Source organism: Zonotrichia leucophrys, chromosome 19 (genome assembly GCF_028769735.1).
Source record: "Zonotrichia leucophrys gambelii isolate GWCS_2022_RI chromosome 19, RI_Zleu_2.0, whole genome shotgun sequence".
NCBI classification, from domain to species: Eukaryota; Metazoa; Chordata; class Aves; order Passeriformes; family Passerellidae; genus Zonotrichia; species Zonotrichia leucophrys.
This window is the reverse complement of record NC_088188.1, coordinates 9,274,649-9,297,375: the sequence shown is the minus strand read 5'-3', so window position 1 is coordinate 9,297,375 and position 22,727 is coordinate 9,274,649. Positions and strand designations below refer to the sequence as shown.

Below are 22,727 nucleotides of genomic sequence, written 5' to 3'. Positions count from 1 at the left end.
GCGGAGGGACCGGTGGCGTTCTCAGGGCATTGAGCCCCGTACCGTGCTGTCCGCTCGGTGCTCCCTGCCCCGGGGATTGCGGCTGGTCGCTGGGGTATGTGTGTCCGCTCGCACACAGCCAGGCTGGCTGTCCGGCTCCTTGGCGGGAGCTCTCTCTGGAATTCTGGTGCGAATGGAGCTGGGAGTCCCAGCCGCGCTCTCACCGGAGCTCTGCTGGAGCTGCACTTTGGGGTGCCAGTCCCGCTCTCCCTGGAGCTCCGCTGGAGCTGCACTTTGGGCTCCCAGCCCCTCTCTCCCCGTTCACAGCCGCTGTCCCGAAGAGCGGCTCGGCCTTGGCGGCTCGGGGCAGGCACCGGGGCTGCGGGCCGGGCTCGGGAGCGCTCCCTCGGGGGCCGCAGGTCCGCGGCCAGCGCCGCTTTCGGTCCCCGGGACCGGCACCCCGCAGCCCCTCGGAGCTGCTCCCCCTCCGCACCGCCGCTGCCCGTCCGTCCGTCTGTCTGTCCGTCAAGCGGGGCGGGCGGCCGCGTCCCTCCGCGCTGTAAAAGTCGGCGTTGATGCGCGGCAGCCCCGGCGGAGCTGTCAGGCCTTATCTTTATTGGCTTTTCCCAGTCTCCGTCCAAGTTTAAGAGGGGCCCTTTTATCTCGGAGCCCAGCACTCCCCCTGTTTACACCGTCCGGCTCCGCAGCAGCTCTTCAGCGCGGAGCCCCCGCATCCCCGACGGGACGGGGCAGAGAGACCGACCGGGCCGGGCTGCCCTTCCCGACGGGTACCGGTGGGGAGAAACCATCGGGGCTGGGGCCCTGCGGCCACATCAGACCTGAGCTGCCCTGGCCTCACGCGTGGGCGGCTCCCCCGCGGGGGCTCTGCCGGGCACAGCGGCTTCCCCCGGGGCCCGCGGTGTCGCATCGCAGTGCCGCCGCCCGAGGAGCGAGCACGGGCCGGCCCGGGAGGGCCTGACCTCGCAGGTGGCTGTGCCCGGGGCTGGGCGAGGGGCAGGACGTGGCCCCGGTGCTGCGAGCTAACATTGACCCTCTCTTCCCCCAAGGAAATGCTCCAGGAGAAAAGCCTGTCTGAAACCGAGGAAGGGTTTCCAACAGCCCCCGCGCCCGGCCATGCGGACACCTCCGCCGGCTCCCCCGTCCTCGGCGTAGCCGGGGGGAGCAGCACGCCGCTCAGCAGCCCGCAGCTCCCCGACCCCGAGCAGGTACGCTCCGTCCGGCCGGCCCCGCGTCCTGCCCTGGTGTGCCTCACCCCCGCCACCAGCCCGGCCCGCACCGCGCATCTCCCCCGGCCACGACACGGGGAGGGATTGCCAGAAAAACTCATTTTTCTTCACTTTTCTTTGTTTTTATTTTTTATTGTTATAATTCCATTTTCCCTGTCCGCAGCAGGCCGCCCCGGGCCCACCGTCGGTGCGTGAATCGGTAAAGGGCGAACCCGAGCACCGAGAGCCGCGGCCGGCGGGGCCCGACCCGTGGCGGAGCCGCCCCGCTTGTCCCGGGGCTGCGGCCCGGCCGGGAATTCACTGCGGATTTTCCACCCCTAAATAAACGCGGCTTCTTTGCCTTCGCCCCGCACTAGGATGCGATGTCCCCGGCATCCCGCGGAACGCACAAAGCGCGGCCCTGGACGCGGATCCGTTGTCCCCGCGGCTGCTCCTGTCCCCGCTTTTTGTGAGGCTTAGGGCGAGTCAACCCCAAAAGACTTTTTTTCCCCCGAGGAAAAAGAAAAAATCCATTTAGCCGCAGCGTCCTGCCTGGTTGTGAAAGTCTGCAATTAAAACCGGCCTCCATTTGTTTCTCTTATTTTTGGCAAAGGACAGCGGAATTTTTGAGACTCCATCCTGCTCTCGTTCAGGCTGGTGGCTTCGCCCGGAGCCTCGGCTGCAGCGCCGGGCCCTGAGTGTCCCCAGCCCTTCCCCGGCCCTTCCCAGCCCTCCTCGCACGTTTTCTCCATCGTTTCTTGCTGTTCTCATTATCTTATTTTTTTTTACAGACAATAGAAAATATCAAAGTCTATCTCCATGAGAAGGAGCTATGGAAGAAATTTCATGAAGCTGGCACGGAAATGATAATAACCAAAGCAGGCAGGTTAGTGAAAGTTCCTGCAAACATGTATTGCTTCTGATCTCTATGAAATGTCCTGTTTGCCAAGACTGGGTTTTGCAGAGCTGGTACAGTCAGTGGCATTTAAAAAATATTATTGTGATTGTAGATTTCAGTAAGATCGTTTTTTCAGTAAACTGTACATATGTTCAAGTGTGGCAGTTGGAATGTAGATGCAAGAAAATGTTGTGGAGTCGTTTGAAACGTTTAGTCCTGATTCTCTCTGGTAATGTTTTTTTTTTTAAACTATTTTTTAATTAGGAAATTAGCATAATTATAGTGTTTTGGTTTTTTTCCAAAACAAAGCAAACCCCCTTTCCCTTTCCTGTGCTGTGCTCCAAGACCTGTGCTGGGACACTCTGTACCAAAGTTTTAGCAGTACGAAAGTTCTTTTAATCTCAAAACTGAAAGAGAAAAGGGTGCCGCTTCTGGATAAAAAAAAAAATCTGTTTTCCCTTGGAAACAAATAATTATTTTTATCAAAAAAAAAGCCCCCTCAGTGTGTACACCCAGGGAAGGAGACCAGAGCTTCCAGAGGCTTCAGTTGCCCAGATAACTCAGCCCTGCCTCTGCTCAGGGCTCCTGTCCTGCCCGGGCTGCTCTGGTGGGAAATGGCAGAATAAATGTCAGAAAATTACGAACCAGAATTAAACCTCAGACCATTACCAGCTCGGGAATCAGTTAATTCCCAAGAAAATTAGCCGGGTGTCACTGTGGGCACCAAGGTATCTGCCCTTGGCTTCTGCGGCAGCGGGCTCACCTCGCTGCTGCTGGGGAGGAAAATTGAGGCATTGGCATTTAACTCCAGCACGGCTGAGCGCTTCTGCCTGCCCTGCCATTGCTGTTTCACACCGTGCTAGCGAGCTGTGCAGCCAGGCACTCAAATAACGAGCAGAAAACGGAGAAAAAAACCCCACAAATAATTTCTGTGCAGTATTTATTTCTCTGTGGTCTCCGATCCTTCGTGCAGAGCGGCCGTGGGTGCTCATGGAGTGTGTGTGTGACTTTCTCCCCTGTTTGCTTCTCCCGCTGTGAGACCCAGAACCCAACCCTCGGCATTGGATTTTTGGGATTGATTTGAGCACTTTCCCTTTGCTTTCCTCCGTCCCAGCTGTGCTGCTCAGTGTAGGAAATTTGGACTCTAATAAGCAAGAAATTCCCATTATTCCCCCTGGAGAGGGGGTGTATGTCCCAGGAATCTTCCATTTATTTGCTCTGTGGCTGTTTATGGAGTGATGGTGCAGGTAACTCTGTCCTTTTCACACCTTATTTTGGCGTATAAAATCCCAGGGCTTGTTCTGCAGCGTCTGCTGATGGGAAGAGCCGGCTTCATTTGGATGGGTCTGCTCCCTAAGTCAGCTCAGATGAGGGGATCAAGACCTCAGATATTTCACCCTTAATTTATAGTATCTGGTGTGCCTGTGGAGATGTGTAATATCTGTACCAAATTCTAGACCCTAAGCATCCCAAACGTGCATGTTATCTCTCTGGAAGTCTGAAAGTGGCTTGATTAAACAGCTCCAGATGGACAGGGCTCAGTCCCACATTCCTTGTCCGGTGGGGCTGGCAGTGCACCTTTCAGGAGGTGGGATAGACCACAAGATGTACAAAAATTTGGGTTTTTTACGTTATTGAGTCAAACTCTCCATTAGCGAAATTCAGTGCAGCGCCATCGAGCTAAAAGAATTTAATTCTTTTTTTAAATAAAGAGTTTTGAATTTAGAAAAAATAATGAAAGAAGTGGCTGAAATACTGATGAATCACACGGAACAAAAGAACTTTTTTTTTTTTTTTTTTACTGGGTTCAGCTGCAAATGGTGTCAAAATGCAGGACGAGGGCTTTTATCGGTGTTTTTAGCAGCCCCGCAGCTCCCGCGCCGCCGGTGCCAGACCCGGCTCGGTTCCCCGGCTTGGCTGGGCTCTGCCGCAGCACCGACAGCAAAAATACACAAAATAATGTGCATGAAAATAGAACAACTTAAATGCCGTGGTGCCCCGAGTCCCGGCTCACAGCGATGCCACGCGTGGCCGTGCTGAGGGCAGGGCAGCCCACGAGCTGCAGTCTGCTGCTAATCCCCATGCAAAGGACAAAATGAAAATTATTACTTCGTGCAGATTTTATTTTACCCAGGCTATTTAAATAGAGAGTCGCAATAATAAACCTCCTCTTGAGCCAATTAAAAAAACGATGGTTAATGGAGATTTGTGTGCACTTGCATTTAGCATTGGGGGGGTGTGGAAAGAGGGAAAGCGGCTAATTGCAGGCACTAATCAGGACCCTAATCCCCCTCCCAGCAGGCACAGAGATGGCCCTGAATGCCGTTAGTTGAAATCACTTAAATGTAGGTCTGTCTGACCTCAAGGGGCACAAACGAAAAGAAATGGAAGGCTGATTTTTAAATTTCAAACAACAACAAAAAAAAGAGTGACTTTAATGACAAGTTCACTCAATGGGGAGGAAATGTAAAGCTCAGCGGAAGCGTTAATTCCATGGCGATGGTGTAAAATAGCTTTTTTTGTATAAACAAGGCAAATATTGATAACTTGGTTGGGGGAGAAAGGGGGAGTCATTTGTTTCGTTCTTTGTAGAGCTCCACAGAACGAGCCAACTATAAATTATCGAGAATTTAGGGCTGAGAATTACTTTAGGGGATTATTACTCCCTCTTAGGACTGATCTGTAGGAGATATTAGGAGAACACAGCAAGCTCAGCATTGAAATAGAAATCATGTTGTTGCCAAGAAAGTTTGATTTATAAAGTGGAAACATCTTTAAAATGCACTCGCTATCTTTTTAATGTCCGACTGCTTCATTGTGGGAGGGGAAAAAAAGAGATTATTTTATATTAAAAGGATCATCAAAAGATAAAAAGTTTATGTTAACAAAGTTCCCTGAACTTTGGAGAAAAGCGCTCGGATCCCTCAGAGCGCCCGTGGCAGCGGGATGGGCGCCGGCTCCATCACTCAGAGCCTTCCTCTCCTTCCTCCTCTTTGAGGTTTGCTCTAATTCCGCTTTTCTCCTCCGGAGGATTATCTGCTGGTGGTTTTAAAGGGCTGGAAGTCTGCGGTGCAGAGATTGCCCATCCCCGGCGCTGCCCTGGGTACCCGCGGCTGCCCGAGCCGGGCGGAACGAGAGGCAAAGCGGGCACGGGGGATCCCTGCGGGCACTGCCCGTCTCGAGGGGCGTTTGCAGGGCAGCTTTATCGGGGGGCCGAGGGAATCCCGTTATTTGAGCAGCCCCGTTCCTCGGAGGGAATCCCGTTATTTGAGCAGCCCCGTTCCTCGAGGAACCCGTTATTGAGCAGCCCCTTTCCTCGAAGGGAATCCCGTTATTTGAGCAGCCCCGTTCCTCGGAGGGAATCCCGTTATTTGAGCATCCTCTCTCCGCAGATCCCTGGCTGCTCCCGGTCCCTGTTCCCGGTTCCTTCTGCAGCATCCCGCTCCCCATCCCTGCTCACAGCCCATTTCAGGGATGGGGGAATGAATCCAGCGCCCACAGCGAGCTGTGAGTGCCTGGTTTTGGAAATGATTGTTCACAAACTTTCCCGTGTGTGTGTATTTATATATGTGTGTGTGTTTGTTAAAACAAACAAAAACCGCTCCAAAACCAAACCAACCAACCAAAAAATCCCTTCTCCCAGAAAAACTACAGAAGCAAAAAATATCCTAAAAATCCATTGAAAAGTTCCAGTGGGTGAGATCCTGTTAAATGAAATTAATCAAATCAATCTAGACGCTGATGAAGGGCACAGGGTGTATTAGAGGATGCAGATGCAGCTGCACATCTGGATTCCTCCCCTCCGGCCGCCCTGCTGTGGGGGCATCGCTGTGTCCTAGCAGGGTGCACACCTTTCCTGCGGGATTTCAGGAATTCCACACTTGTGAAATTGTGTGAGGGGTGGGGAAGGCAGAAAGCAAATGAGGGATTTCGTTATAAATCTGGCTTTCCGATTTCTTCCTCTCACTTTTATGTGCTATTATTTGGCTGAACAATTGTAGATTCTTTTGTAGCTCGTGGCAAACCATTCTTTGTGAAATCTCATCTTTCAGACTTTATTTCTGCTGGAAGTTAATCTTTGCTTCCACAGCTTTCCTGGCTCGGGATTTCTTCTTTCTGTTAGATTATTTATTGAGTTGTTCCCTAGGGTTTTTTCCCAAGGTGCCAGTCTTTGCAGCATTGTGATTTCTATCCAGGTATTGCCAAGGATAAACAATTTGATAAAGTTTCTGTTTCATCAGTAAAAAATGCCAGTTCATAGGGTGTCTGGTCAAATTTTTGTGAGCAGCTCCTGAAGAGAAAATAATGTGTCATTTCTCTGTGGCAGCAGAACTGCCCCTGAGGCGAAACAGGGGGCTCGAGATACTGAACTTGAGTTTTGGCTGGAGTGCAGGGTGTGCACAGGTACAAAGCCAGCTTTGGTCTCTATGGTAGCAGGTTTAAGAAGCATATGTAGGAAAATGCTGCAGAGTTAAAAAGTAGAATCGATAAAGCATCTTGCATGTGCGGAAAGGACACAAATCCCCTTTAGATGTTCAAGTTTCATTTTAAAAGTGGCTTATTTCAGTTTTTTAAAAAAAATCTGTTCCTAATCAACTTTAGTAAACCAAAATAAAACTAGTTTTTAGGACATCAAGGTCTGAAGAAGTATAAATGCTTTGGCTAAGCTGGTGCAGCTTTCCTGTGTGAATAATCCTTTAAAAGTTAAATTTTCCATGGCTCTGTAGGGCATATGGATGCCCAGTTCTCATTACAATTAAAGGGAAATATTTGTCCAGAATCTTTTGAGGCAGTTACAAGAATTTCTACTGATGTTTTTTGATTCAAAAGCAAACCTTAATATCCGAGATCAACGAAGGAATGTGAACCGTCAATATAAAACATAGAAATAAAATAGATATTTGAGGAATGTTTGATCTGCTTGCTCCTAAATTTGGGGTCCTGGAATTATCCTGTTCAGGCAAAGTCCTGCTTTTAGAGAAAAAGCAGGAGTGAACTCCAATGGCTCTTGGCTGTGCTGCTGAAGCTGTCAGACAGCTTTGGCAAGGGAGACAGAGCTTGTGCACGCCGAGGAGGGCAGGGATGGGAGTCTGGTTCCTGATCCACTTCTCTCTTCATGCCTGCTGTTTAAAGGCATGGGATGCTCACAGCTAAGGGTGTTCCCAAAGCATTCCCTGCTTGTCCTTGTGCTGGAGCTGTGGCACGGTGAGGGGAGGCTTTGGCCAAGCCCAGATCAGCTGGGGAAGGTCCCAACCATTGCTGGGGCTCTGCTGCTGCCCCAGAGGCTCCTGAACGCCGGGGCTGTGGCTCCAGCAGTGCCAAGGCTGCCTCAGCTCCTCCCTCAGCCCATGGCCAGGCAGCAGGGCTGGAGAGGGAGCAAACCTGCCCTGAAATGCTGCTGGTGACCGTGCTCTTGCCCAGGTTCTCTCGGAAGCACCTTTGTGCTGGTGCTGCTGGCACCACCTCCCCCATCCTCCTGCACCTTGGGACCTTCTCTGCTCAACTTGAGCTGCAGCAAAAGGAAAGCCCAGAGGAGCAGCCCATGGCCAGGAGCCTGCCCGTGCCTGGAGTCACCATGGGGCAAAGAAAGGAAATGTTTCTAGAGCATGAAAGCAGCCATCCAGCTCACCAAGTTCTCAAGTATGTGAGAAACAATGTTTTATTTAAAAATGAGATGTGCTAGCCAGAAGGAAAAAATACAACCTCGCCATTCCAAAATATAAAAATCCCTTAACTGTCTGACCTTCTCATCACTAGGTCATGGTCCTGCCACCAGATAAATCTCTGCTATCTGCCCATAGACTGAGAGTTCAATGTTGCTTGTGTTAGTGACAGTGAATTTGGGGCTGAAAAATGAACTACTGATGAGAACTCCTGTTGAACCTGTATTGTTTGTTATTCTGAGGCAAGGATCTGGCATGGGCTAATCCAGCACTTCAAAGTTAACTGCTCTTACTTTGTATACAGAGCGTCATAACGGAGTGGCGTGGGTGATAAGAGAAATAAGGGACTGAGGCTTAGGATACACTGGGAAAATGGGACCCTGTTGAAAAACTCTTTGATCTCTTTAAAGTATTTTCTGAAAGCAAGAATCTATCAAAAAGGAAATGCCATTTAAAAGGCTAAAAGAAACAGCTGACATCCCCAAATTTGTTTTAATCTGCCCTGGAGAATATTCTTTTTAAAGATGCGTTAAGTCAGTGGAAGAAATACTTGTCGAAAGAAGGGAAATTGGAAAAAAATGAAGAAAGGTCATCAGAATGGAGACATAGTTCTTGGAGGCTCTGCACACCATTCTTTTCCCTTCTAACAATGAAGACAAGGAGAACATTCTCAAGCAGCCAGGGCCAAGTCTCAGGAAGAATTTGGGGCCACATTTGCTGTTATCAGGGATGCAGGTGTGTCACCTGCCTTGGTGTTCTGGAAGCATTGCTGGAGGCATCTCAGCACGCCCAGCAGGTTCTGAGGAGGGGCTTGCTCAGCCATGACAAGGTTAGTTAGCCAAGATGTGGAGTGAGCAGTTGTCCTCTAATCCTTTCACAACCTGAGGATCAGAAAACAACCTTTCACCACAGGCAGCACAGCTCTGGAGTTCCAAAACTCCAGTCACTGCTTTACTTGACCATCCCAAAAGCAAGGATTGTAAAATCTCTGTCTGTCTTTTGAAATCTTTGTCTTATTGTCTTAAAAAGTAGAATTTCAGCTGCTGAGTTGCTGAAGTGCTTGGGGATGTTTTTACCCCCTTGAAAGGACAGAAGGAAGCACTCAGTGGTATCTGAAGGACCATCCACACCTCAGGGACGTGCAGTGAGTACCAATCCTCATAAATCCATGGGTTTCAGAGAGCACTGGCAGCCTTTGGTGAGGGCATGGGTTGGTTGCTCAGGTGTCCTGGTTCTGTGCAGTTTTCTCTATGGAAATACTGTGTGAATGCCCTGCTTGCCCTGTGCTGGTCAGAGACATCCCCTCCCAGCCAATGCATCCACAGGGACATCAGGAATGGTGTTGGCATCTAAGTGGAGGTCAGATTCCATCCTGGTGAGCAGGAGGGCAGTGAGGGTTTGTTGCTGATGTGCAGTGTGGCACAGCACAGTCATTGTTCAGATGAGTATCTGAGCTCCTCAATCAGCTCTGATTCCACTTTTCTGGTTTGCCATCCCCAGCCCAAAAAAATGAGATTTTGCTGGACATGGGAGCTTTGCAGCCACCCATCCCTCCAGGATCAACCAGACCTGCTCATCTGGGCATTGAAACACACGTGAGATGCCCACAGAGAGGCCAAGGCTGGAGAGCCTGAGAGGCTGGGAACTGCTGCCCCAAAGAAAAGCAAAGCTTTTCTCTTATCTCTCACTTCCAAATCCAACCAGCCAATTACACATCAATTAAACTTTGTTTGAACAATAATAGAAGCTTTGGCTCCATGTCAGCAACTGCTCCACAGTTAAGGGGATTGGATAGTAATAGTATAAATAAATAAACAAGAGATGCTTATTCTAACAGTTCATTTTAAAACAATTTGTGAATATCATGTAGAGATAAAATGTGCCTAGCATAAACTTAGCTAAGCAGTGACTGCTTCATTATCAGAACAAATAATTCACTAGCACATCATCTTTGAAGCTTGGGAGGCCTGTGGAATTGTGCTGCTTGTTTATTTTCCTGGCTTTTACTGTTTTTGCTACATTTCATCTGCAGGGAAGGGTTTAGCTGGGGCTGTGGCAGTGTGGTGCCAAGCTCTGGTGATGCCAACCCTGCTCCCACTGCCCACGGTCTCAGTGCCAGGCTCAGCCCCTCTGCCCTCCCCTGGGCATCACCCACTGACTGTGGGGTTTTAATGCCACAGGGGGTGTCCTGCTCACACAGGAGGCACCGCAGCCTTTCCCCCATGATTGCTTTCTTTGAAGGTGCCTTTCTTTTGTGAACATAAAATGTGATTTAAGTGTTGCCTTGTGAGGGGCAGTGAGAGCTGCTGGCATGGCACAGCACACTTTGTCCCTTTGTCCCAGTGCAGGGGTGGGACAGGAATGTCCCTGTCAGAGCACTAAACCCAGCAGAGAGCTTTGTGGGGCACATGAGACCCTCAGGATAGGGCTGAGGAGCCTGAATGGTCCCTTCTGCTCTGGCTGGAGCTGGAGGGAGGGAGAAATGGGTTTGAATGTGCCTAAAACTGGAATCATGTCAATTTTGGTGTTTTGCAGAGGAGGCTGTTGGGGTTGGGGCTTGGCTGCTTCTGCTGAGTCCCTTGTGCATCCCTGGGTGCTCCAGGGCTCGTGGCTGGTCCCTGGGTGGGCAGGGCAGCTGTGGGGCTGCTGCTGGGCCCTGCTCCCTGAGGGGCCCTGCTGCCTCCACCTGAGGCGTGTGCTGGGCTGGACACACACCTGGAGTGGATTTCAAAAAAAGGAATATAAACTGGGAGGAAATGGGTCCAGTGCTGGACATCCTCACTCCAGGGATGGTGTTGTCATTGGCACATTGAGGGCATTTGCTGCAGCCCATGGACACTGCGTCCAAAAAGGTTTTGGGTCTGAGCAAAAGGTGATGGGGCCAGGAATTGCTGCAATGAATCTCCTGGGTGCTGGTGGCTCAGACTTCACCGGAGACTTGAGTGTTGCTGTGCTGCACTTGTGCCCATCACTGAACCTCACTGAGTCCCGTTTGCCCAGGCAGGGCTGCCCTTGGCACAGGGGGTGCCCTGAGCATCAGGTGTCACCTGCTTGCACACACTCCCCAGAAGCCCCAAATTCCCAGTTTTTGTCCCCAGCTTCTGCATAGCAATGCTCTGCCCCGCTTTGGAGCCGTGTGGGAAGGAGGGTGGATAAAACAGAGATCTGCCCGGCTCTTGCTTCAGACCTCCCACCAAAGCCAGGCTGAGCTTTCCCAGAGCTTGGCAAGACTTTGGCAAGTTTTATTGCAGCACTGGGTGCTTCTTGTGCCTCTGCCGGTCCCCGAGCAAGGGATGATGAAACAGCCCATTGTGCGGGAGCTGGGCGAGCGGAGCATCCCCGGGAGCCGCCCATCCGCCGGGCTCTGCCTGCCCCGGCCTGCCGGAGGGGCTGCGTGGGCAAAGCTGCTGCTGAGCTGCAGCTCCTCGTGCCTCTGAGGAGCTCCATTGACCTGTAGTAAATCTGGGAAGCAGGCAGGTTTCTGGCCCCTTCCCAGGCCTGCCAGGGAGCTCTATAGAGCCACTGTAGCACGGCCTCGCTGCCGGGCAGGGCTGTTCTGCTCCCTTCTTAAAAACGGGACTTTTAATAAGGGCCAGGACATGATGTTAGGTGCTGTCTCTTGCTTTCTTTTTTTCATTTTAATTCAATCTCTATGACTGCATTTCCTTGGCCCCAGCTCTCGGGTTTGTCATGCCTTCCCATCAGAGATGCACAACCCATGTTTGTATCATATTGCAGAGATATTTACTGAACGAGCCTCTGCCAAGGGGTTGAGAAATATGTTTTCATTAAGAAAATTAAACTGACAAGTCCCTGGACAGCACATTAGTCGCATATTTTTTCTTTAAGGCCAAAATGCAGCAGCTAATAATAATGATGAAATGTCCATGCACAGCCAAATTACTAAAATCTACCCATGTTTTCCTGGAAAAGAATGTGGAGAGTTGGCAAACTTGGTTGTAGCTGGGTCTGTGGACTGCTGAGCACAATGCTACCACTGCGAGATAGTGAGTGGTTTGCAAGTTAAGCAACACCTTCAATCAGATGTGAGTCCCCATTTGTTATCCTTAAAGAATTTCAGCTGTATATATTATAGTAGTACTTTGGCTCTTTGTATTTATTTTAGAGGGCTATACTAAAGAACATTATAAACTCAGGCATGTCCATGCTATATGAACTCCATATGCTGAAGCTTAATTTTAAATGCCATTAAAAAAGCACTTAACATTTACAATATATCAGTTCAGCTACTTTAGCAGCTTGGATGTTCTACAGTAAATGAAATGATTGAGGGAAAAAGAAATTCAGAAGCTCAGTGTTATAAAAATCCCCAGTGCAGGTATGACACTGTTAAATTGTGTTCATTTCATTTATGTTTTGAAATAATTTTATCCTCCTTTTTTAATTTTCTTTTTTTTCTTTTTTGTTTCATTTTAAAATGCCATTTTAAGGCCTAATTAAAAAAAAATCTTGGCATTCAGATTGGATTCCTTATACAATTTTTTTTCAATGTGTGAATTGGGCTGTGTATTCACAAATTGAAATGTCCTACTGTATTTACCCAGGTGCTTACCTGTAGGAGGACAAGGTTAAGAGGAGTGCAGAGTTTATGAATGAAAATCAAAGAGGGACATTGCTAAACCACCCCTTTTTAGTCCAGGCTAATTACATGGTAAACATCTGGAATTTATGCAGGGCGGTTAAAAGAGTCAATTGAAAGGATTTTGAACAGGGCCCATTTTGTTGCCTTCTCCCCAAGCAGCGACAAAATGGTGCTGCAGACTTGGACCAGCTCAGGAAAAGAGGGATAAAGTGGGGGACAGAGTGGCCTTGATGTCTGATGGAGAAATGACATCAGGATTTGGGCCCATCTTAATTCACGCAATTCGAACGAGGCCAGGATGTGGCAATTCTCATCCTCCATCCCCTGTGGAAGGAGAACTTTGTGTCCTGCCTGGAGGCTGTGGTGAGCCAGTTTGCTCTATTGACTCGGGTGTTTTTACTGGATGAGGAGGAGGTGGGGAAGATGGAGCCAAGAAAACAGTTATTCTGAGGATGTGAAGTGCCTAATCCTGCAAATCCTGGCTGCTGATGCGGCCTCAGGGGATTGGGAAGCCCATGGCAGTGTCAGTATCCATTAGGGCCCTCTCCTTTGGATTGCAGGGCTGGACTGGGATGGAATCTGCTGTTTTCACAGCAATAGCTTTATAAAAAAGTATCATTTAATATCAAAAAGAGGCTTTAGAACTGTAAGGCATGACAATGTTATCTGTGATGGGATGCTCTAGTTTGGTGTTGGCTGCTGGAGCCACTGGGACAGGCACATTTTGGTGGGAAGCTCTGCCATGCTCCAGGCTCCAGCAAGGTGTAAGGGGTGTGCTGTGAATTTGGGAAATCTGGGAAGGCCAGAGGAGCCTGTCTGCACCACCTCAGGGTTTAACCCTTTGTTTCCCCCAGGCTTTGCTGATCCTCAGTTCTGTTTGTTGGAGGGAGCACAGGAGGAGTGGTGGGACCTGGTGGATATTGGGATCATGTGGATGACAAAGCCTGTGCTCTGTTTCCTCTGAAATGCAGTCATGTCTCCAGACTTTCAAAAACTTCCACAGCAGCAAGAAATCTGCAATTTTGGTGCTGCCATAAGCCAGGCAGAGCCTCCTGTAGAAGTGAGGGCTCCTTGTCCAGGCCTCCCACAAACAGGGATGTGTTGACCCCCCTGTATCTCTCTCTGCACCCTCCTTTTCCTGGCACTGGCCCACAGCCCCCCTCCCTAAACCCTCATCAAAATTTGTGCCCACTTTTGCACTGGCACACGCTCTGGAAAGAGAGAGTTTAATTCAGGTATGAACAAGAACCAACAATGTCCTTGCATAAATCCCTCTGATGGTGGATCTGCTTTTTGGGCTGCTGCTCCGAGTTTCCATCAGTTCCAGTGCTTGCACCCCTCACTAACGTGGTGACTCTGCTTTCCCTAAGGAGGATGTTCCCCAGTTACAAGGTCAAAGTGACTGGAATGAACCCCAAGACCAAATACATTTTGTTGATCGACATCGTCCCGGCCGACGACCACCGCTACAAATTCTGTGACAACAAATGGTAAGACAACACTTCTGTTTGCCTGCTTTTCCATAGAAATTTACAATTGGATCAACCATTTGTTGTGCAAACTTAGAAACCAACAGAAACACCTTCCCACAGGAGGGCTGCCAACATCCCAGAGCTCTCTTTGGTGGAGCAGTGATGGACACGAGAGCCAGGGCTGGAAGTTTAAACCAAACAAATATAAAATGAAATATTATTAACAGGCTGGGTGGTTAACTGCTGGAAAAAAAATGCTGCTGGGGTGGTGACTTGTCCATCCCAAAGTGTTCTAGGCTGGGGAGTTTTCTTGGAGAAGATGCTTTAGGCCAAGCACGGGTTATCTGGCTGTGTGCAGTGTAGGAGGGTAAAGCCATAGCCTGCCTTGTACCAGAGGCTGGACAGGATGACCTAATGGTCCATTTTGGCCCTCAAAATTAGGTCTTTGTGTGACTCGAGAAAAGTTTTAAATTCCTTTCTTCTATAGTAATATTTTGCTTTTAGGAGAGCAGCTATAAAGCGAAATATGGGGTGGTTCACTCAGAGCCCTGATTCTCTTCTGTTATTCTTCCTTTCCCTGTGCCTTTCCCAGCAGAGTTACTTACCCGAGAGGCAGCTGGGATTTTTGCTCTCTGACAAAGGAAACGTGTTGTTTTCTCTTTTGATTTCCCCCCACAAAATGCCCGGCAGCCTCCCTCACTGCCACTATTCGCTGTGGTTTCCCCAAACCCTTCCCCTGGCTGCTGCCTGCTGAAAAGCAATGGAAAATTTCACAGGGAACGAGCCCAGTGACATCCCAGAAAGCAGAAATTATTTACTTGCCCATTAGGGCTGCTCCAGTTTAAAAAAAAAAATCCCTTTTCCGTGAGCTTTTGTCCCGGAATGCCGCTGGGTAAGAGGAGTGGACTGAGGGTCTCTGCACCACGGTGGCCACTTTGTGTGTTTCAGACATTAAACACGAGATGATGGATAGTCCTTAACTCTGTTTAATTTAGTTTTTGCCAGCCCTAGAGCTGTTTCCCCTTTTCCTTTTATTGCTGCTGGAAAGTTTCTGTTGTTTTTGGTAATATTGCTTTTATTGGGGTTTTATAAGAGGAGAACAATGTGGAGTAACGAGGGCGTTGCCATCGAATGATGTCTCATGGCTGGGCCTTGTGTCCATGAGGGTTGGTGGTGCTGTGGGGCAAGGGGAGCTGGGCCAGAGTGGGGAGCAGCCCCTTCCCACGGGGACAGGCTGTGGGAGCCCTGCCTGGCTGCCAAGGTGCAGTCACACCAGTTCCACTCCTGCCCACAGGTACCTTCTGCCATCTCCCTTTGCACAAGGCTCTTTGAAGTCTTCTAAAAACCCAGACTAGTTTTCCTCCTCAAAAGTGTCTCCACAATGCCCTTGTGAGGACACTGCCCCCAGGAAATCCCACATGGAGCAGGGATGGGGTCACTGCCAGCCTGTGGTGCTGAAACAAGGATCCCAAAGCAGGAGCCTCCCTGCGTCCCCCTGTCCCAGTGCATCCCCCCAGGGCGGGCAGGAGGGTTGCTGGCATGAGCCCAAGGACCAAAAGCTGTTGCAGGTGCCAGGGTGATGCCATGTGTCCCCTCTGTTGGCAGGATGGTGGCTGGGAAGGCCGAGCCGGCCATGCCGGGCAGGCTGTACGTGCACCCCGACTCCCCGGCCACGGGAGCCCACTGGATGAGGCAGCTGGTGTCCTTCCAGAAGCTCAAACTCACCAACAACCACCTGGACCCCTTTGGACACGTAAGAGAGACATTCTGCAAGGGCTCTGGGTGGAGGTGGGCCCAAAATGCTGGGTTTGTGTCTGGGATGCTGGGTGGGATACAACAATAATCATTAATTTGATAATCATTAATTTAATAATAAGGAATAACATTATTTTGTGCTTGGGGGGAGTGTTTGAAGCAAAGGGAGGGGGTCTGTGTGCTTCCCCTGCTCTTGGAAATGCAGCCATGACTGGCTCAGTTGTGTCCTGCTTGATCCCACTGAGGTTTTCTTTCCTGCCCAGGATCTTTCCAGGCAGCGCTGTGGGATTTTCAGCCTGGCACGTGGTACATGCAGCTCACAGAAGCTGTTGCATAAACTCCTGATTTTCCAACTGGCTTTGGCAGCCCTAAAAAAGATCAAGTATTTTATTTGGAAAATCTTGATTCATGTGTATTGGGGAGAGGTGGGGAGCACACAGTTATCTGCCCCAGTGCATTTAATAACTCAGAGCAAGGGCCCTGGCAGCCTGTCAGGAGAGTGAGTGCTCAGATACTGCATATAAAAACTCAGACCTGTCTGGTTTGCACAATTTGAGCTGGAAGTCATGTAAAAATAAACCATCCTTGGTGAGAGGAAGGGAAGAGAGAGTTTAAAATCCTTTTAGGTTTAGTGCCATCAGCTCCTCCTTGTACCGAAGGTAAGAGAATCTAATTTGTGTCATCAAATGTGGGTTTTAACCTGAATGTGTTTTAAGCAGTCTGGAGGCAAGGGAGGCTGTGGGAAGGGTGCAGAGTGGGAAGGGATGTATCTGTCTTGCTTAAAATGATTGTGCATTGAGCCTCTAAAGAGCAGCTTTTCACTTGGAGTCAGTGTCCCAATGCCTCCCAAAGCTGTCCAGAAAGTGTGATTCTGGCTAAATCAGCTGCAGCTCCTGACTCCACAGGCAGGATGATCCCACCAGCTTAAAACACTGCTAAAATCCAGAATTTTTGCCAGTGTTTGTGATTTTTTTGTGGATTTTGAGCCTCCAAAAGCCGGGCCCTGGCAGGGACTCGGTGATAACCCAGCCCTGTGCTGGGCCCTGACCCCCTCCCACCCTACTGACCCCACGAGACATGTGTGAGCTTCAAAGGCTCCCCGGCACCTTTAATGCTGCTGTCATTAATCACAGCCCATCCCTGCTCCCCTCTAGGGGGGAAGCACCATGGAAATGAAATGAAACAACTGTGCCAGGGCTCTCTCAGTGACAGTGCCACAAATACCCCTGTGCCAGGGCTCTCAGTGACAGTGCCACAGAGCCACCCCTGTGCCAGGGCTCTCTCAGTGACAGTGCCACAAATACCCCTGTGCCAGGGCTCTCATCAGTGAGACAGTGTGCCACCTAGACAGTGACAAAACCACCTGTGCCAGGGCTCTCAGTGACAGTGCCACAAACCCACCCCTGTGCCAGGGCTCTCAGTGACAGTGCCACAAACCCCCCTGTGCCAGGGCTCTCTCAGTGACAGTGCCACAGAGCCACCCCTGTGCCAGGGCTCTCTCAGTGACAGTGACACAAATACCCCTGTGCCAGGGCTCTCAGTGACAGTGACACAAATACCCCTGTGCCAGGGCTCTCAGTGACAGTGACACAAATACCCCTGTGCCAGGGCTCTCAGTGACAGTGCCACAGAGCCACCCCTGTGCCAGGGCTCTCAGTGACAGTGACACAAACCCACCCCTGTGCCAGGGCTCTCTCAGTGAGTGACACAAACCCACCCCTGTGCCAGGGCTCTCTCAGTGACAGTGCCACAGAGCCACCCCTGTGCCAGGGCTCTCTCAGTGACAGTGCCACAGAGCCACCCCTGTGCCAGGGCTCTCTCAGTGACAGTGCCACAGACCCACCCCTGTGCCAGGGCTCTCAGTGACAGTGCCACAGAGCCACCCCTGTGCCAGGGCTCTCTCAGTGACAGTGCCACAGAGCCACCCCTGTGCCAGGGCTCTCAGTGACAGTGCCACAGAGCCACCCCTGCCACCGTTTGGCTGCCACAGCCATCCCGAGGTGCTGGCTTTGCACGTGGCATTTTTTCACTCCGTGTTTTCCTCTTGGTTAACTCTGCAGTTTAATATACGACTGTTTATGCTGTAAAATGTAAACCATAAAACATGCAGGATGTGCCATGTGGCTGTAAAACAAACAGGATGTGCCGTGTTGGTTTTGCAACTTTAAACGTTTGCTTTTCCTGACTTTGTCATTTTTTAACTGAGATTTTAGCACTGCATTTTAACAGGGAAGGTTTTAACCCCCTCCTCCTTTCCAATGAACAGCCTGCTTGTCTTTTCCCTAGTGAGGCAGTGGTTGGGTTTTGGGGTGATATCCACCATGCTGTGGCTCCAGCTGAGCCCTGCTCAGTGCCTTGGGCCGTGAACCACAGCCCAGCACCTTCCTTCTCACATTAATGGGAAAATGCCTGAAATAATCTATTTTAAAGTGTTTGCTGCTCTATTCAGGTACTGACAACCTGCCAGGCTCAATGGGACTGAACCCCTCCTCAGCCAGCTCCTCATTAGGCTTATTAATTAATCCTCTGCTTTGGAGATGTGGTGCTTCCCTTTTTGTGTTGCCCAGGGAGGAGAGCTGGGCTCTGCAGCAGGAGAGGGGCAAGGCTCTCTCAGGCTGAGAACAGTTCTGCTCTGCAGGGCCTGTCCCACGAAGGCATTACGTTAGGAATAATAACAGCTTCTCATTTCTAGGAATTTGTTCCCAGTGACTGCAAACACTTTCTTAAAGCTCCCTAAAAAAACAAGTCAGAAAAGCCACAGGGTTTGTTTGCCTTCCCGTGCGCCAGCACAGCCTGCCTGCCTTTCCTTTTGTCTTTGATTTCCTCCAAACCTCAAAACCACGTGGAGTGAGGAGTTCTGCAGCCTTGGCTGGGGCATTTTTGGGTGTGTGGGCAGCTGCCCAGGCAGAGCTGGGCTGGGTCACCCACCCTGGCACCCTGGGCCACTGCAGTGTCCCCATCCCTGCGTGGGGTGCAGCTCCTCTGAGCCAGGGATCTCACCTGAAAGACAGGCAGCAGAGATTTCACACGATTTATCAATAAACGAACCCATTTATCCATCCGTGCCCTGACTGTGCACTGAAATAGCTGCTCAATATCAGGGATGAGCAGCCCCTGGAGATTATAACTGGAGGCACATCTGAGGCTTAAAGTAAATAAGATAAACATCTTAATTAATAAACTGTGGAGTGAAGCCTTTGCTGCAATCCATGGAATTAGGCTGGAGATTATTTGCCATGCTGGGGATGTGGGAAAGCCTCACTCTGTGCCAGCAGCCCTTCCCTGCAGCCTCACAATCCCCACTCCTGCTTGCCAGGCCCGTTATCTGTTGTGGTCAATTATTGCAGTCAGAGGCATGGGAGGCATTTGTCAATGCAGGCACCTAAAACTGAGCAGGTTTTATATCAGAACAAACTCAGAGCTCTGTAATCTGCCTCAAAGCCCTGTGGCTGAGCAGGTTTTGTGGCAGGTAAGGCTGTGCCCAGCTCACACAGCACAGCCTGAGAACGTGGGCTGTATATTCTGCTCCGGGGGGATTTTTCATCCATGAAAGGCTTCTTTCACACCAGGCTTAACAACTGAGGAACCTTCATGTTGGAAATGGATTAAGAAATCAGCAGCCACTGTAATGTTTAGCTACACTGAGGTCTATCTGATCCCAAAGAAAGCACTGTAAGCCACCTATGCTTAGAGTGAAATCTGAATTTATGTATTTTCAAAGCATTACATGCAGAGATAATCAGCCTGATAGAGCCTCTGATTTACGTGGGGCTGGTGAGTGATCCTGAGCACCAGGGATTCTGGCAGGGCTGGTGCTTTGCTCTCTGGTGCCATGGGAGTAACAGGGCATTTGCAGAGGTGAGAATAATCTTGGAAGTGCCAGCAAGGGTGGCACATCCCTTCCCCATTCCCAGTGTCTGCTGCCTGGGAAATACCTGGCAGTGTTCTCCAGGTGAAAAATGGGAATGACTCTATCACTGGTGCTGCCTTTTATTTGCCATAATCACTTTATCTGCTTTTAAAATATAGCTTTTATTTTAGTTTCTGAGATGTAACCTAGTGAGATTTACAGCTACAGGATATTCTAGATGGCCTGTCACTCATGACAGCATTTAAGTGATATTCCTGTTTTTCTTGACCAAAATCTGCTGTTTACTGGTTTCACTCATTAATGCTGATGAGTTTGTTATTTCTCTTCAGATTTAATATTTGCACACTTGGTTTTATTTGATTATCACTGAAAGCCTTAATTTTTCCCCTAGTCCTGGGGTTTCCTTTTCATTTCTCTGTTAATTAAATCAGCCTTTTTCTGCCTGTGCCCGTCAGACGCACTCAGGCACTTTTAATTAGCTCCACGTCCTACTAATCTTGCAAAACCCTAATTTTGATTCATAATTTTTTTTTATTTGTTTGCTTTATGACTTGTGGCCAAGCAGTTTCCTCTCGGGTGCTGGTGGGAGGTTTCTGTGCTGCCTTGGACGCAGCTTCCCCACCCGGGGCACTGGGAGGGATGGGGGAAATCCTGCCTGGGGAAAAGGACACAGCCTCACCCCTCTTGTCCTGCTCAGAGCAATTTTCAGCTAAAAATTGCCTGTATTTTTATGTATAACATTTGGGGGTTTATATATATATAATATCATTTATATTTTATATATTATTTACACATATATGTATGTATGTATATACATATATAAAAATATGTATAAATAATCTATATTATTTCTTAGATATAAAGAATATATTTACATTTATATTTATATTTTAGTTATATTTATAGATATAAGAATATATATATTTATAAGAATATATATCTATATATATCTAGATATCTAGATATATCTAGATATATCTAGATATATCTAGACATATAGATATATATATCTCTATATCTATATCTATATCTATATCTATATATATATATAGGTAATCTCCCCCAATACCAAACCAGTTTTTTTCCCCAGTCCATTTCAACCTTGGAAAAACCCCTTTGTCCACCTCTAAATTTGCAGGCATTTTTTTTTATCGCATCACTAAACCTTCTGCTGAAAGAATATCCATGAAAATATTATTTTCTTTTCCTTTTCTTTCTTTTTTTTTTTTTTTGGTACCCATTCATTTTAGGAAATCAGAGCAATAGTGGTGCCCAAATAAATTACAAAGTGAGGTTTTACATTGTTTGCTGGGGAAAAGAAAGGAGCAGAGCTGTGTGCCCCTGGGAATGGTGTGTGTTCCACAGGCAGGGATGGATCCAGGGTTTCCATTTCAGTCCTGGGGAAGAAGTGGCCAGTGGGCTTGGTGGTTGAAAAGATGATTTACTTCTGTCTGTTAAATCTTTTTGTTGTTACATTGCTGGTTTGTGTGAGTCCAATGCAGCAGATTTTGGTGAGGTTGGACTGGAAGCAGACCCTGAAATGCTCGGGTTTGGAGTGGGAGGCAGCCTGGGAAGGCAGGGCAGGAGGTGACAGCGGGGTCTCACCTGGGGTGTCCCAGGGTGCCACACCTGGGCTCTGCCCACACCCACACTGGAGCTGGGATCACCCCAAAGCTGTGTCCTGATGGATTCCAGCTGATGGCAGATGAAAGGAACCGAGGGAGAGCAAACCCAGAAGCCCCAGCTTTGGCCATCTCCTAAGGAACTTCTGTCTGAGCTCATGTTGAACCTTTTCCCAGGATTTTCCAGCCCTGCTTTGATTCCCTCTGTGCGGATTGCCAGGGCAGTGTGGATTTGGGAGGCTCCCCTGCAGCCCTGCAGGAGCAGCCTGGGCTGGGCAGAGAGGGGAATCCTCCCCTGGAAGGGAAAATCTGCAGGATGGGATTCAGGGAATATCACAGCTCCTGGTGTGGCTGCTGGAGAGCCTGTGGGCATGGAGTGTTTGATTGGTTGAACTGGGTGATCTCAGGGGTCTTTCCCACTGTAAATGTCGGTGTGATTTTCATGCTGCCTTTGGGGTGAGGTGTCCCAGGATGGGGCAAAAGGGAAAAAAGGGATCTGTGATCCCAAATGCCCCGGACACATCCTGGGCAGCACAGCTGGGTCAGCTCCAGAGCTGATGGAGCATCTCCCACCCATTCATTCCTAAAAACCCCTTCAGTCTGGGATGGTTTGTAGCACCTAATGCTCTAAATATCAATTGAGTTGATTCTGCAGAGCCCCCTTGATTAAAACACCTTTTTTTTCCATGCAGAAAACTGGATTGTCAGGTTTTTGTGCTGGGCTCTCACACTCCAGCTCAGAGTCCCAATGTGGGACCAGGGCCAGCCTCACTCAAAGGCTTTTTCACTTTGAAAGAATAGAGGGAAGGAAGAAAGAAGCAGAAAATATATTAAAATGCAAGATTTTATATTAGTTATGTGATCCCCCGGGAGCAACCATAAAATTATGTGGCTTTTTCGTAGCCATTTACTATTCAATATAAAAAGGGGAGTTGCCATAGCAACCCCTGCATCATCTGACATCTGATACCTTGGTGAAACAGGGAGCTCTTAAATCAACTCCCCAAATTTCATATGAAAGTAAATACATTTCACTGGTGATTGCAAGGCGAGTTTGCTTGTGACAAGGAATGTGGCACCACTTCCCCAGCTCAGCTCGTGGCCTTTGGGTCCCATCCTGCAAACTCAGGCCCTGGAGCTGACATTACTCAGCAGTGTGAGAGATTAGAAGTTAGAGGAGTTTGTTTTCCTAAGTAAAATTAAACGAAAGGAGCAAATGACACCATTTCTTTTAACGTTTCTTGCTGACTGGGGAATGCCAAAAAAATGAAGAAGTTGAGTTCTGTAACAGCTGAAGTTCCAGCTGCAAGTTGTGAGCAGCACAAAGGAGGGAGACAGAGGGGTGAAAATAAAAATACAAATTAGGAGGATGTTTGTGTAAGCTCACACTGGACTTTGGGGTTGGGCTGTGTCCCAGTCTGCTCAGCCCTGTGACATGGAGGGGTGGCAGTGACACCACCCTGGGGATGCTCTGCAGTTCCAGGGGCAGCCAAGAGGGGCAAAACATTCCCAAAATATCCAGGAGCTCTTTGTGCCTCACCTGGTGCAGCCCAGGAGGGTCCCCACCACTGGGTCCCTGCCAAAGTACCTACTTTTGTACAAAAACAATTTAAAAATATGTGTGACAGTGTCTGACAC

At 49.1% G+C, this 22,727-nt stretch overlaps 1 protein-coding gene across 2 annotated transcripts in view; it reads left to right on the top strand.

Moving 5' to 3' along the window:
• The window catches only part of TBX4 (T-box transcription factor 4), a 47,001-nt gene that overhangs the window by 15,253 nt on the left and 9,021 nt on the right, over window positions 1-22,727 (top strand). For both annotated transcript variants that reach the window (XM_064729200.1, XM_064729201.1), the window contains 4 exons: window positions 1,047-1,205; window positions 1,997-2,091; window positions 13,740-13,859; window positions 15,447-15,594. In XM_064729200.1, the coding sequence (XP_064585270.1) occupies window positions 1,050-1,205; window positions 1,997-2,091; window positions 13,740-13,859; window positions 15,447-15,594 (519 nt within the window). In that variant the 5' untranslated portion in view covers window positions 1,047-1,049. The remainder of the gene's footprint in view (window positions 1-1,046; window positions 1,206-1,996; window positions 2,092-13,739; window positions 13,860-15,446; window positions 15,595-22,727) is intronic.